The following is a 14526-nucleotide window of genomic DNA, read 5'->3' as shown; positions in this document are numbered from 1 at the left end:
GGAATTCTGGGTTGAGATCCTAATGCCTGATGGGGCTAAAATATTGTCGCGGGTGGTTCTGGGTACATATCATCAGGCCCCCCTTCCCTCCCTCCCTCCGTGAAAGCAAGGGCAGACAATCGTTTTGCGCCTTTTTTCCTGAGTTACCTGTGCAGACGCCATACCACGGCAAGCATGGAGCCCGCTCAGGTAACTGTCATCCTATGTCTCCTGGGAGCTGGCAGACGTGATACGGCATTGCTACACAGTAGCAGCAACCCCTTGCCTTGTGGCAGCAGACGGTACAATATGACTGGTAGCCGTCATCGTCATGTCCGAGGTGCTCCTGGCCACGTCAGCTGGGAGCGCCTGGGCAGACATGGGCGCAGGGACTAAATTTGGAGTGACTTGACCAGGTCATTCTCTTTAGTCCTGCAGTCAGTCCTATTGAACCATCTTATGGTAAGCAGGCAGGCGATACGGATTGCTAGCAGTCGTACTGTACCATCTTCTGCCGGTCAGGCAAGAGATGAGGATGGCTAGCAGTCGTACTGTACCATCTTCTGCCGAGCAGCCATGAGATGTGGATGGCATGCAGTCCTTCTGCACCATCTGCTGCCAGCCAAAGATGTAAAAGATAGATGGAGTGGATCAAAACAAGAAATAGACCAGATTTGTTTTGTACTCATTTGCCTCCTCCCGTCTAGGGGACTCATTCCTCTAGGTCACACTGCAGTCACTCACAGAGAAGGTGCAGCGAGGTAAATCTAGCCATGTATCAATCAGAGGCCAGGCTAACCTCCTTGTTCCAATAAGAACAATAACTTAGGTGCACCATTTCTTATTGGAACCCTCCGTGAAGTCCTGCCTGAAATACTGCTTGATGTAAAGACACTCCCTTTGTTGATTTTAGCTCCCTGAAGCCAACCCTGTAAGCCGTGTCCTCAGTCGCCCCTCCCTCCATCAGAGCAACGGCACACAATCATTCCGCGCCTTTTTTCTGTGCGGACGCCATACCAAGGCAAGCATAGAGGCTGCTCAGCTCACTTTGGCAATTAGGAGCACATTAAACACCACACGCATTATCCAGCAGTATATGCATCACCAGAACCTGGCAAAGTGATACCGGGCGAGGAGGCGACGTCAGCGCGGTCACGTGAGTGATCAGGACATGGACACAGATTTCTCTGAAAGCATGGGCCCTGCTCATGCATGCATCATGGTGCTAATGGGGCAGGTTCATGCTGTGGAACGCCGATTCTGGGCTCGGGAAACAAGCACAGACTGGTGGGACCACATAGTGTTGCAGGTCTGGGACGATTCCCAGTAGCTGCGAAACTTTCGCATGCATAAGGGCACTTTGATGGAACTTTGTGAATTGCTTTCTCCTGCCCTGAAGCACATGAATACCAAGATGAGAGCAGCCCTCACAGTTGAGAAGCGAGTGGCGTTAGCCCTGTGGAAGCTTGCAACGCCAGACAGCTACCGGTCAGTTGGGAATCAATTTGGAGTGGGCAAATCTACTGTGGGGGCTGCTGTGATGCAAGTAGCCCACGCAATCAAAGATCTGCTGATATCAAGGGTAGTGACCCTGGGAAATGTGCAGGTCATAGTGGATGGCTTTGCTGCAATGGGATTCCCTAACTGTGGTGGGGCCATAGACGGAACCCATATCCCTATTTTGGCACCAGAGCACCAAGCTGCGGAGTACATAAACCGCAAGGGGTACTTTTCAATAGTGCTGCAAGCTCTGGTGGATCACAAGGGACGTTTCACCAACATCAACATGGGATGGCCGGGAAAGGTACATGACGCTCACATCTTCAGGAACTCTGGTCTGTTTCAAAAGCTGCAGGAAGGGACTTTATTCCCAGACCAGAAAATAACTGTTGGGGATGTTGAAATGCCTATATGTATCCTTGGGGACCCAGCCTACCCCTTAATGCCATGGCTCATGAAGCCGTACACAGGCAGCCTGGACAGTAGTCAGGAGCTGTTCAACTACAGGCTGAGCAAGTGCAGAATGGTGGTAGAATGTGCATTTGGATGTTTAAAGGCGCGCTGGCGCAGTTTACTGACTCGCTTAGACCTCAGCGAAACCAATATTCCCACTGTTATTACTGCTTGCTGAGTGCTCCACAATATCTGTGAGAGTAAGGGGGAGACGTTTATGGCGGAGTGGGAGGTTGAGGCAAATGGCCTGGCTGCTGGTTACGTGCAGCCAGACACCAGGGCGGTTAGAAGAGCACAGGAGGGCGCAGTACGCATCAGAGAAGCTTTGAAAACCAGTTTCATGACTGGCCAGGCTACGGTGTGAAAGTTCTGTTTGTTTCTCCTTGATGAAACCCCCTGCCCCTTCATTCACTCTACTTCCTTGTAAGCTAACCACCCTCCCCTCCTCCCTTCAATCACCGCTTGCAGAGGCAATAAAGTCATTGTTGCTTCACATTCATGCATTCTTTATTCATTCATCACACAAATAGGGGGATGACTACCAAGGTAGCCCAGGAGGGGTGGTGGAGGAGGGAAGGAAAATGCCACACAGCATTTTAAAAGTTTACAACTTTAAAATGTATTGAATGACAGCCTTCTTTTTTTTTGGGCAATCCTCTGTGGTGGAGTGGCTGGTTAGCCGGAGGCCCCCCCACCGCGTTCTTGGGCATCTGGGTTGGAGGCTATGGAACTTGGGGAGGAGGGCGGTTGGTTACACAGGGGCTGTAGTGACAGTCTGTGCTCCAGCTGCCTTTGCTGCAGCTCAACCATACACTGGAGCATACTGGTTTGGTCCTCCAGCAGCCTCAGCATTGAATCCTGCCTCCTCTCATCACGCTGCCACCACATTTGAGCTTCAGCCCTGTCTTCAGCCCGCCACTTACTCTCTTCAGCCTGCCACCTCTCCTCCTGGTCATTTTGTGCTTTCCTGCACTCTGACATTATTTGCCTCCATGCATTCGTCTGTGCTCTGTCAGTGTGGGAAGACAGCATGAGCTTGGAGAACATGTCATCGCTAGTGCGTTTTTTTTTCTTTCTAAGCTTCACTAGCCTCTGGGAAGGAGAAGATCCTGTGATCATTGAAACACATGCAGCTGGTGGAGAAAAAAAAAGGGACAGCGGTATTTAAAAAGACACATTTTATAAAACAGTGGCTACACTCTTTCAGGGTAAACCTTGCTGTTAACATTACATACATAGCACATGTGCTTTCGTTACAAGGTCGCATTTTGCCTCCCCCCCACCGCGTAGCTACCCCCTCAACCTTCCCCCCTCCCTGTGGCTAACAGCAGGGAACATTTCTGTTTAGCCACAGGAAACAGCCCAGCAGGAATGGGCTCCTCTGAGTGTCCCCTGAAGAAAAGCACTCTATTTCAACCAGGTGACCATGAATTATATCTCACTCTCCTGAGGATAACACAGAGAGATAAAGAACGGATGTTGTTTGAACGCCAGCAAACATACACTGCAATACTTTTTTGTACAATGATTCCCGAGTACGTGTTACTGGCCTGGAGTGGTAAAGTGTCCTACCATGAAGGATGCAATAAGGCTGCCCTCCCCAGAAACCTTTTGCAAAGGCTTTGGGAGTACATCCAGGAGAACCGCGAATGCCAGGGCAAAGTAATCCTTTCACATGCTTGCTTTTAAACCATGTATAGTATTTTAAAAGGTACACTCACTGGAGGTCCCTTCTCCGCCTGCTGGGTCCAGGAGGCAGCCTTGGGTGGGTTCGGGGGGTACTGGCTCCAGGTCCAGGGTGAGAAACAGTTCCGGTCTGTCGGGAAAACCGGTTTCTCCGCTTGCTTTATGTGAGCTATCTACAACCTCCTCCTCCTCATCATCTTCTTCGTCAAACAACACGGCTGGGGTAGTGGTGGCTGAACCCCCTAAAATGGCATGCAGCTCATCATAGAAGCGGCATGTTTGGGGCTCTGACCCGGAGCGGCCGTTCGCCTCTCTGGTTTTCTGGTAGGCTTGCCTCAGCTCCTTCAGTTTCACACGGCACTGCTTCGGGTCCCTGTTATGGCCTCTGTCCTTCATGCCCTGGGAGATTTTGACAAAGGTTTTGGCATTTCGAAAACTGGAACGGAGTTCTGATAGCACGGATTCCTCTCCCCAAACAGCGATCAGATCCCGTACCTCCCGTTCGGTCCATGCTGGAGCTCTTTTGCAATTCTGGGACTCCATCATGGTCACCTCTGCTGATGAGCTCTGCATGGTCACCTGCAGCTTGCCATGCTGGTCAAATAGGAAATGAGATTCAAAAGTTCGCGGTTCTTTTCCTGTCTACCTGGCCAGTGCATCTGAGTTGAGAGTGCTGTCCAGAGCGGTCACAATGGAGCACTCTGGGATAGCTCCCGGAGGCCAATACCGTCGAATTGTGTCCACAGTACCCCAAATTCGAGCCGGCAAGGCCGATTTAAGTGCTAATCCACTTGTCAGGGGTGGAGTAATAAAATTGATTTTAAGAGCCCTTTAAGTCGAAATAAAGGGCTTCATCGTGTGGACGGGTGCAGGTTTACATCGATTTTAATGCTGCTAAATTCGACCTAAAGTCCTAGTGTAGACCAGGGCTAAATGGGAGAACAATTTCATAAGGAGTAACATCATTTTAGGAGATCAAAACTTTTGCTATATAAACTGGCTGGGGAAAACATTGTCAAAATGATTAAAAGGTCTTTGAAAATATAATACCAACAACCAAAAACAAATTAGCTACCAGTTAACATGATAATATGCATTAAAAGGTGGGTATTAAGTGTGAAACCAACAGCTTTATATGATGCAAGTTCATAAAAAAGAGAGACATCAAAGCATCCCATAACTGTAAAATGTTAACAAAGCATTTTGAAAATTAACTGAAGATTGTTCTTTAGGTGATTAGATTTATTTGGAGATCTTTTTAAAGAGATATGGTGACAAGATTTTAATGAAAACACTTACTTTGGTGACTTTAATAAATTGGGTTTAGTCAGAAAGAAAACATGAAACATCAGATTCTTTGACATGATAGAAAATATCACCTTTCAAACACCAGACAGAATGTCAGCATAGCTATTAATCTATCTATTACCTTGCCAATTCTGGGAAATGACTGCTACATTTCCAAATGTCATCAGAACTGTTTGAGTCACAGTATACATAAATGGAGATGCTGGATATTATTGTGAGCCTTGTCTACATAGTTTAGCTCCTCCAGCATGAGCAGTGTTGTTTAGTGTTGATGATCCACCAACGTTTTAAGCACTTTGTCTATCTCTGGTCTCATTAACATAGTGCTTAAAATGCTGGCAACAGCTATTGGCTCACAACATTGTTACCACTGGTGGATCTCCACCATTGTTAACAACATTGGGAATTGTTTGCAACATTTCACTACTGTAAATAAGTTGTCTTTTGTAATGGGCTGCAACTCTTTGTTTCAAACAACCTGTTACAGATGTTGAGCCTGCTGAGAAAGTGTTAACTGGGGTTTGTTCACTCACTGGTACAGCTGTCTTATTGCTCCACCAAGGTATAAGGGAGGTGGATCTAGCCAGTATGTTCGGTACAAACAATAGCCCTAGAAGAAAAGCTTAGTATTATTTACAGTTGTATTTTTGTTAATATCTGTCCCCTAGAAGAGTGACTTTTACAAATTATTCTGTGTTGTTTTGTTTGGAGTGGAAAGAGGACTTGTTTGTACGTGGTTCTAGAAGATGCAGTCAGACAATATGATCCTCTTTGTTTGTAAGATAACTTTACAACCAGAGTGAGCATTAATATGAACTTCCATCTCTGCATTCGTTGAACATCCTACACATTCCATTGTAGTCTTTCTTGTGTGAACTTAAAAAGTTAGAGGCTTCTTAGATGGTGCTTAGCATTTATAATGCATGTGCTCAGGCAGATGTGCTCATAAAATTACCAAACCATTCAAAGTTATAACATGGTGCAAATAAAACTTGTTTCATCTGTGTGAAAGAGACTGAATCTTTCCTCTCCAGACATCCGAGAACATGAACATTATCACTGCAGTTTAGCAGATTCTATTGTGCTGTCGGCTAGTGTTTGCATTGTTATGGCTAGTTTTCTCTGTTTTTTTTTTCTGGTATGTTTATTTATAAAGGAGTTATGAGACTGTGAGCGAAGTTAGAAAAGATTATTCCCTTTGGCTTGAAAAGTGACTGACCCGAATCAGCAGGGCTTGTTGTCAGTGGTGCTGGAATCTCTCCATGAGTGAATGGAAAGCGGTTTCCTGTCAAGTTTAGTTAGGGTTCTTTTTCCCAGTGTAAGCCTTTTGTCCTTGTTTGGTACACATTGAAATTGTACATTAATCCTGGCTTCCCTAAAAATGATGTAAAGAAAAAATCTTGTCTGTTTTTTTCAAACTGACCAATACAGATAAATTCTGATTTGATAAGAGATGTCATGTAGATTATTTCTCATTGAGAGAGAGATTTTTTTCAATCAGTGGGACCTGTCTGAGTCCTTTAAAAAATTCAGCCATATGATTGAGTATCCCATTATAGCCCAGACTATTTTAACTTCTACTTCTCCAGTTTGAACCTAGTCTTGAAATCTTTTGCAACATGTTGAACCGGGGATATGTGAGATTATACACATGGAAGAAAGGGGAGAGATGTATCTGATGATGTATTGGGTGGAAGGGAGGCAAAAAAATTGTTCCTTTGAAACAGGAACATCTCTCTATACTGTGGTTGACACAGCTCCAGGAAAACTGTAGTACCATTTTCCTGATCAGAGATTTTTTTGTTTCCTGTTGAGCAAATTATGGTATGGATTATCTCTTTTGTTAGTTGATAGATGGTTTTATAACAGAAGTGTAGCATAGTCTTTCTGGGGAGGAGGTGATTGAATGGGGAGAAGGAGGAAGAATCCCTATAGTAAGTAAAAAGGGTGACATTTTTCGGACCAATAGTTTATTGGCCAAAAAATGCAGTTTTGGCTGAACCCAAACTGTTTGAGAATTTGCCCGGATTACTTTTGGTTGGGGAAAAACAACAACACCTTTTTCCAGGCCAGCAAAGTGTGTATGTGTTCCTCCTTATGGTCAGTAGACCACTAATGAGTGCACTTAACTAGAGTGTGGAGGCTTGAACTGCTATACTCTGGAGCATAGACTTCAATTCAGATTTTGCCTGAGCAATTTAACTACCAGGCTATAGGCTGTTCTGTGATGTGAAATCTCTCCTGCTGAAGCTGTTCCACTTTTTATGAAATACTTCAAAATTAATTGAGCCAAAGAGACAGCAAGTGAGACTGACTCTAATGTCTGCTGATTAAGGCACTCACTTAGCAAGTAGAAGATGTGGATTCAAATCTCTCTGTCTGATTCAAAGGAGGGATTTGAATCCATCTCTCCTCCAATGTGAATGCTTACTCAGCAGGTTGTAGAGCTGTTTGCTCTTTGGCCTAATGGATAAGTAGTTAGCCGAAGTAGAACTGCTTTAAGAGGCTCAAATGAGAGCATCCCTATAACATGGTGGTTACGATGCTTACCTAAAAACAGGGAAGTTTTGAGTTCAAGTCCCTGTTCTAGAGTGGGATTCAAACTTAAGTGTCCTACATCCCAGGCAAATGCTCTCTCCCATAGGCTAAAAGTTATAAAGAGAGGAATTAATGCATGTGGTTTGTTGACAAATTCCAAACATTTTTGGAACCATTTTTTCTGATTTTTCAATTTGCTGGATGAACTGAAAAATTACTTATTTGCCCAGCTCCATTTATGACAGGCACCTCATTCCTAAGAATGACTTCCTAGTTCCTACTAACTTTGGCTAAGTGAAAGTTTGCCCGCTTATAGGAACTTTTTTTCCCAGCATGCTCTCCTGTGGCTGGCCCTTTATATTTGGCAGAACCAAGCAACTGGAGTCCTTATATGGCCACATTGGAACTGGATGCTACTTACAACAGCTCCTTTTTTCTAGCAGGTAAGTGTTCTTAACTCCTGTTGTTTCTCCCACCGTGACCCCTACTTTTCCTATATATCCTGAGAAGAAAGGTCTAGTTTCACAGCTAGTCATGCCCAGTCAAGGAAACTGTTAGAACTGTGAAACCAATAAAAGAACAGTTCTTAGCATGGTTTCAACTCTACTCTGACCTTTGTCTCAGAGCTGTATGGTTACAGAGTCCAGTTCTGAATCAGACTGTGGGGGCTTATCCCTAAAGCCCTCTGCCAGCTCCAAGCACCTAAGCTGAAATAATAGTTTCCTACCTCACAAAAGATTGTTGTGAGAATTAATTACTAATGTAGAGTGCATTGAGATGCTCAAATGACAGGTGCAGTGCAGTAGAAGTGCCGACTGTTCTTAATTACTAGTATTGGTGTTGAATTGGATGCATCCTTCATGATAGTGAGCACCTGCAAATCTAACAATTCTGAAGTTGTTGGGAGGTACCAGTGCTCACGTTTTTTCAGAATTTGGCTCTTTATTACTGGGAGGAGCCATGATGACATGAAAGGCAAAGTATTACTGCATGCTGGAGGATTACTTCTGTTTCAGAGAGATCTGCAAACCAATGCTTTTTTTCTTTCTTTTCATTTGTTTGCTACCTTTTGAGGCGCTTACAGTAAAGAGTGATTGAATATCTGATTAACATCATGTAAGAACCCTTTTTGCCCAATTTCCTGATGAGACGCCGAACCAGTCCAAATCCCCTGAGTTTTATAGGAGAGGTAATCCCACGATCCAATGTCAGCATAATCCCCCCAAGACAGCTTAAATATTTGCAGTTCTTTCTTAAATCAAGAAATCCCTTGAGGTTTATACCAATCCCAATTTAAAAAAAATAACTTGACCTGAAAATCCTGAAGGAATGTTTGAATGAGGTTGTCTCGCCTCCAGCTCCTTGGCCAAGTTGCTCTGACAAGATATGAATAAGATATACAAGGTCACAATTTATAATGGGATATGAAAATTATGCATCCAGTGAAAGGCTAGGGGAAAGAAAGAAGGGGTGGCCCTGGGGGAGAGGCAGCGTTTATTGTGATTACTAGAAGGGGGCCTCAGTGGGCTAGGATTATTGTACTTTAAGTGAAATTGATTTTGTACATGATTTGATTTTAATCTAGTTTAGATGAATCAAATTCTACAAGGAACAGATATTTAATTTAGTACATTAGGATGAAAAGGACATCAGTTCAGAGAAGTTTAATGCATATGATGTGATAAAAGCAGTGTCTGATTATGAGAGGATTTTTTATAATAATTCTTTTTTTATTTTGCTACTACTTGGGTAACTTTTTCTGCTCATAAGAGTTTTTTCTTGCACTGCTAACATTTTAATCTCTTTAATGGTATGTAGTCTGATTTCCTGAGCTACAATAATTTAAAAAAATGGGGGGCGGGGAATAGGTGAGGGAGAAGAAAGACAGTGCTGTAGGTGTACTACTGGGCAAGCCAAAAGTTCTCTCTCATAGTTGGACACTTGTCACAAGCAGGCTCCTTAACAGAGCAAATCATAGCTGTCTTGTTACAGACAGCAGCTGTAAACAGGGGTCCTATGAAAACCAATCTCCTGCAATTTTCCAGTCTACTGTTTTCTAATCTAGAGGAATTAGAACGCTTTTCAGTTTTGAATATGGTGCTGTTGAACAGAGGTCTGCTCCTCTTTAACAGTTAGGACCAGATGGAACTGTTTTTGAATGTTAACATTGGAATGGGGAGAGCCCTCCATACACAGAATAGAGACAAAGAAAAGTTCAGATGGTGCATACACAGATTTCTTTTTCTTATAGAATAAATTTATAAGTATTTTTTTTCTCTTTTATTCCTGAAGTCTGATTATTGGGGGCCTCTTAATGGAGGCCTCCTGTTGGAAGAAGCAAATTCTGTCGATTCATTGGCTTCCCTATAGGTCATTATAGATGAATCAGAGTACCTGTTCCTTCTCTTTCACTCAGGAATAATTTCTGTTCTGGTGCTTAATGAACAAACCTTTTATATGCTCATTGGCTTCCCTATAGCTCATTATAGATGAATCAGAGTACCTGTTCCTTCTCTTTCACTGAGGAATAATTTCTGTTCTGGTGCTTAATGAACAAACCTTTTATATGCTCAAGGAAAACATTTGCTGTGCTGGAAAGGACTTTATATTATCATCTAACATCACAATGATTTGCAGGGTCATAATGATCTGCATGAGTAAATAAAAAAAAAAGATGGGGAATTCTTACATCATAGATGCAGGGCATGAGTTGGCAGAAAAGCATTGTAATACATCAGTCTAGGAATGCTTGATTATATGTCACCTGGTTGTGCTTGTGTTGCAACAAATTACAAATGCTTTTTCCCCTTTTGTAAAAATATTATTAAGCTTTTCCATTTGCTGAAATGCTTTACCATAGAAGGGGTGGGGGGAATCTGTAGCTACTTAATTGCCTGTGAGTAGCACTTAGGGCCTTCCCTTTCCATGCAGAGATCCAATCATCTGTCTCAGGCATTGCTGATATTACAAGTTTAAAGATGTGTTTTTTTAAATCAATTTAGTTAAACTGGGGCAACATTTAACAAAATTGATAGATCGATATAAGGCAGTGTCTGTGTGGGGTTTTGCATTGGTTTAAATCAAATTAAGAACTGATTTTAAACAAGTGCATGTTTTCTGTGTAGACAAGGGTTTGGGATTCCCCCTCATAAGTATCATTTAAGGCCACACTGCGGAAGAGTTGCAGTCATTGTGTCCCCCTCCCACAGACTGGTGGGAATAGATAACAAGGATCTCTGGGGGGATAGGGCTGCTCCTGCCCCACAAAATGTGTGGAAAGACAAGCTGAGAGAGTGGTCTGGTATGACAGGGAGGCACTATGTCCTTTTGTGATTTGGAGGCTGGGCTCCTTTCCTAACCAGCCAAGCAATAAAAGTCCTGATGTCAGTCTTGAGCTTGATGAGGCAGCAAAATTGGACAGTGCAAAAGCTATTGGTTTAGCTTGTAATATTTCACTCTGATATTTTGCCCATGAAAGGAAACACTGTACCCGCTCACCCATAGATGTACACTTGCTGTAGAGAGACATTATCCACTCGGATTGTTCACTTTTAATATATTTTTTTAGCTATCAACTTTGTTTACTTATCTGCATTTCACTATCTGGCATAAATAAGGTCACATGAGGCCTGAGTGAGGCAGTGTGACATGCAGTCAGGGTTGAAGTAACAAAGTATTAGTTTGGTCCATGCCTTATCAATAATCCCTGATTTCTACCATGTACAAATACTCGCGTTTCAATCCAGCTCCTTCTCTTTCCTTGAGATTCTGGAAATAATGAGAATTCCTTTGTCGCCGCCGACTGTAAATCCTGTGCTGAGATTACATCAGTTCATTTAGCTGGAGCTTTTCAGGGACACGTTGGCAGGAATTGATTTCCCTATTTTAGTCTTTTAGCTTTTTGGATTTAGACCCAAAGGCATACTTCAAGGAAGTGAATTTTGCCCTCACATCTATTTCACACAATTACCAAAAAATATTATGCTAGGTAGGGGAGGAAAGCAGCTTTTCTTTTTCTACATATAAAAGTACTTCACAATTGTTGAACATTTTAAAGCATTTTGATTCATGTTACAATCCTAACTGGTCTTTCTTGAAAGTGGATGGGATGGAATAGAGCAAAACAAAGAACCACTTAACTCTGGACAATGACTGATAGGATAAACAGAGCACCAAGAATGTTGCCATTTTTATAGTGTCACATCTCCTAACCCTTTTTGCCCTTTAAATAATCTTAAAACCTGAAAGGCTACATTCAAATTCTACCACAGAGAATTTGAAGGGGTTTGGCATACTTGGCAGTGTCTGCTGAGAACAGAGCTGGCACACAGTGTTTAGCGGAACAATAGAGTAGGTGGTATCTCCAGGAGAGTGGGATTAGATAACAAAGCAGATGGAGTGGAGCTTTAGAGGTTCAGCTAATCCTCTGAGTATGAAGAATAAGAATTTAGGCCTGATCTTGCTGCCCTCACACAGGCAAACTCCAGGGTATATTTGATCAGGCGCACAGAGTCCAGTAAGTTTGCCTGCTGAGCTTGTTTAACATGTTTTAATATATTCACTACCGCAGAGTACAACATATGAGGTATGTGAGTTTATTCCATTAAGTAGATCAAGGAAATGGGCCTATATGAGCTAATTATATTATTTTAATTTATGTATTTGTTATGGAAGTGTAGATAATGACACCTATGATAAATTTTGCTCAACACTTTCCATTATGAGACCCTGTCTTCAGTTGCTTATAACTTCTCCAAACCTAAACTGTTCCGGTTGAAATTTTCCATACAGAGTATCTACCTGAGGTTGAATGTTTCTGGAAACTAAATGGATGAATGATTTTAGCTGAAACAAGAACATGGGCGGTTAGGGAAAACGTTATTTTGCCCACATTAAAAATAACTTGTTCCAGTACATGCTCCTATCTGCAATCAGACTTCTCATGCGCCATCCCAAAAGAGCAACTGAGCATGTTCCATCCCAGGGCTGTAGGTGCTGAGAAGGACTTCCCCTTCAATAACTCCTTCCAATTTCCAGGAGCCATTGTGGGGGTCGCTGTCACAGTTCAGGGCAACAACACCAGTATTCCCCCTTTATGGTCCTGCAAGGGTATCCACTCTAGGCTTATGGCTCATCCGGCTGTTGCTTCAATTGGGTGGAGATGCATGTCTCTCTCCCTTCTGACTCGGGTATTTCCAGGCTGCACAGTTCCTTGACTACTTGACTGTCTTGCAAAAGACAGACTGCCTAAGCAGCCACTGCTTCGCTTCTCTCCTCTCCTCGGAGACCATCACTGTGTTATTGTCACAGTTAAGTTTCCACACAGCCCTTTCCAAGCAAGAACTTTTATTTTTAAGGTGAAAGTATTACAGAGAAAACATATTAAAATATGTATGCTAATAAGCTTAGCAGAGATCACCTCAACTCCAACCTAGGGCTCTGGTTGGTGACTAGCTCCTGAAACCCTACGCTGGGGTTTTTCCTCTGGTCACAAGTTCATCACAGCTTCAGCTCAGAACCTGCGTTAAATCATGTGGGGCTCAGTGGGCTGAAGACCTGCCAACTCTTCTAAATTGGGCATCCCATTGGGCCAGGAGGCCGGTCTGGTTGCTGGATCAGAAAGAAAGCTCCAAGTCAGTTTTAACTCAGGCTATTTAATGAAAAATATTTTCTTTCCCTGGTCCCTGAAAAATCCAGTTTGCCATTTGTGAGCCTCTCTTCAGGTGATAGGTTTCAGAGTGGTAGCTGTGTTAGTCTGTATCAGCAAAAAGAACGAGGAGAACTTGTGGCACGTTAGAGACTAACACATTTATTTGAGCATAAGCTTTCGTGGGCTGAAGCCCACTTCATCAGATGCATGCAGTGGAAAATATAGTAGGAAGATATACATGAAAATACAGTAGGAAGATATACAGACAACATGAAAAAATTAGGGTTGCCATACCAACTCTAACGAGACTAATCGATTAAGGTGGTGGTAGCACTCTGAAGGTGTTACAATCCGAGTGAATTTGCCTAATCACCCACCACTGTTCTTAGTTCCTAGAGGGCTGTGGCCCTCCTCCCCAACGGAATTAAATACAATCCCTCAATAGGGATTTTTTGTTTTTTAATACAATGAACTCCTAAAATGCTTAAACGTAATTCAGTAAGGTTTGTCCCGGATATTGTCATGTCTGTCACTGTGGGACACCAGTACTGAGAGTGGGAAGAGTCTCCTGTGCTCTGGGATTCGAGAACTCCCCCTGTTCAAGCCCAAGCATCATGTAGCTGGAGTACGAGGCAGCAGCATGACAGAATGAGGAGGAGTGAAGAACTGCGGAGGGAGAACAGGCAGAAGGTGGCAGGGGAAAATAGTTAGGAAGGGGGAAAGAAGAGCTGAAGGTTGGAGCTGCTCTGGGGATGAGTGAGGTTTGTCTAATGAAGGGCTTCTTGTCTATAGGACCCCTGCCACATTTGATGCATAAGTTGGAAAGTATGTCGTAAATGTGGCAGGGAACTGCAGGACGAGAAATGATGGACTCATAGCTAGGGCAGCTGAATGCTCCCCTGGAGAACTAGATTCTATCCCTGCCTCTGCCACAGAGTTGCTGTATTATACTAGGCAAGTCATATAAACGAGAGCTGTCAACTGATTAAAAAAATTAATCGTGATTAATCACGATTAAAAATTAATTGTGTTTAATCGCACTGGTAAACAATAATAGAATACCATTTATTTAAATATTTTTGGATGTTTTCTACATTTTCAAATACATTGATTTCAATTACATCACAGAATACAAAGTGTACAGTGCTCACTTTATATTTATTTTTATTAGAAATATTTGCACTGTAAAAAACAAGAGAAATAGTATATTTCAATTCACCTAATACAAGTACTGTAGTGCAATCTCTTTATAATGAAAGTTGAACTTACAAATGTAGAATTATGTACAACAAATAACTGCATTCAAAAATAAAACAATGTAAAACTTAAGAAACTACAAGTCCACTCAGTCACTCTGAGCCAATCACTCAGACAAACAAGTTTGATTATAATTTGTAGGAGACAATGCTGCC

At 42.8% G+C, this 14526-nt stretch overlaps 2 protein-coding genes across 13 annotated transcripts in view; one reads left to right on the top strand and one right to left on the bottom strand.

Annotated features, from left to right (window-relative positions):
- PCDH9 (protocadherin 9) overlaps positions 1–14526 on the top strand; it is an 892742-nt gene that overhangs the window by 159234 nt on the left and 718982 nt on the right. The window lies entirely within an intron of this gene.
- On the bottom strand, positions 2457–4442 carry LOC140907184 (uncharacterized). The gene is made up of 2 exons (XM_073332533.2): positions 3654–4442; positions 2457–3065 (listed from the first exon to the last, which is right to left on the bottom strand). The coding sequence occupies exons 1-2, from the start codon at positions 4189–4191 to the stop codon at positions 2608–2610; spliced, it is 996 nt and encodes a 331-aa protein (XP_073188634.2). The 5' UTR covers positions 4192–4442; the 3' UTR covers positions 2457–2607.

The sequence above is a fragment of the Lepidochelys kempii genome, chromosome 1, assembly GCF_965140285.1.
Source record: "Lepidochelys kempii isolate rLepKem1 chromosome 1, rLepKem1.hap1, whole genome shotgun sequence".
NCBI classification, from domain to species: Eukaryota; Metazoa; Chordata; order Testudines; family Cheloniidae; genus Lepidochelys; species Lepidochelys kempii.
Note: the sequence above shows the minus strand (reverse complement) of the source record. Positions and strands in the feature narration are given on the sequence as shown.

Coding starts and splice junctions, on each gene's coding strand:
- LOC140907184 (XM_073332533.2), bottom strand. CDS start 4,191: ATGCAGAGCTCATCAGCAGAGGTGACCATGATGGAGTCCCAGAATTGC. Junction 3,066..3,653: donor AGGCGGAGAAGGGACCTCCA/GTGAGTGTACCT, acceptor TTTCTCCACCAG/CTGCATGTGTTTCAATGATC.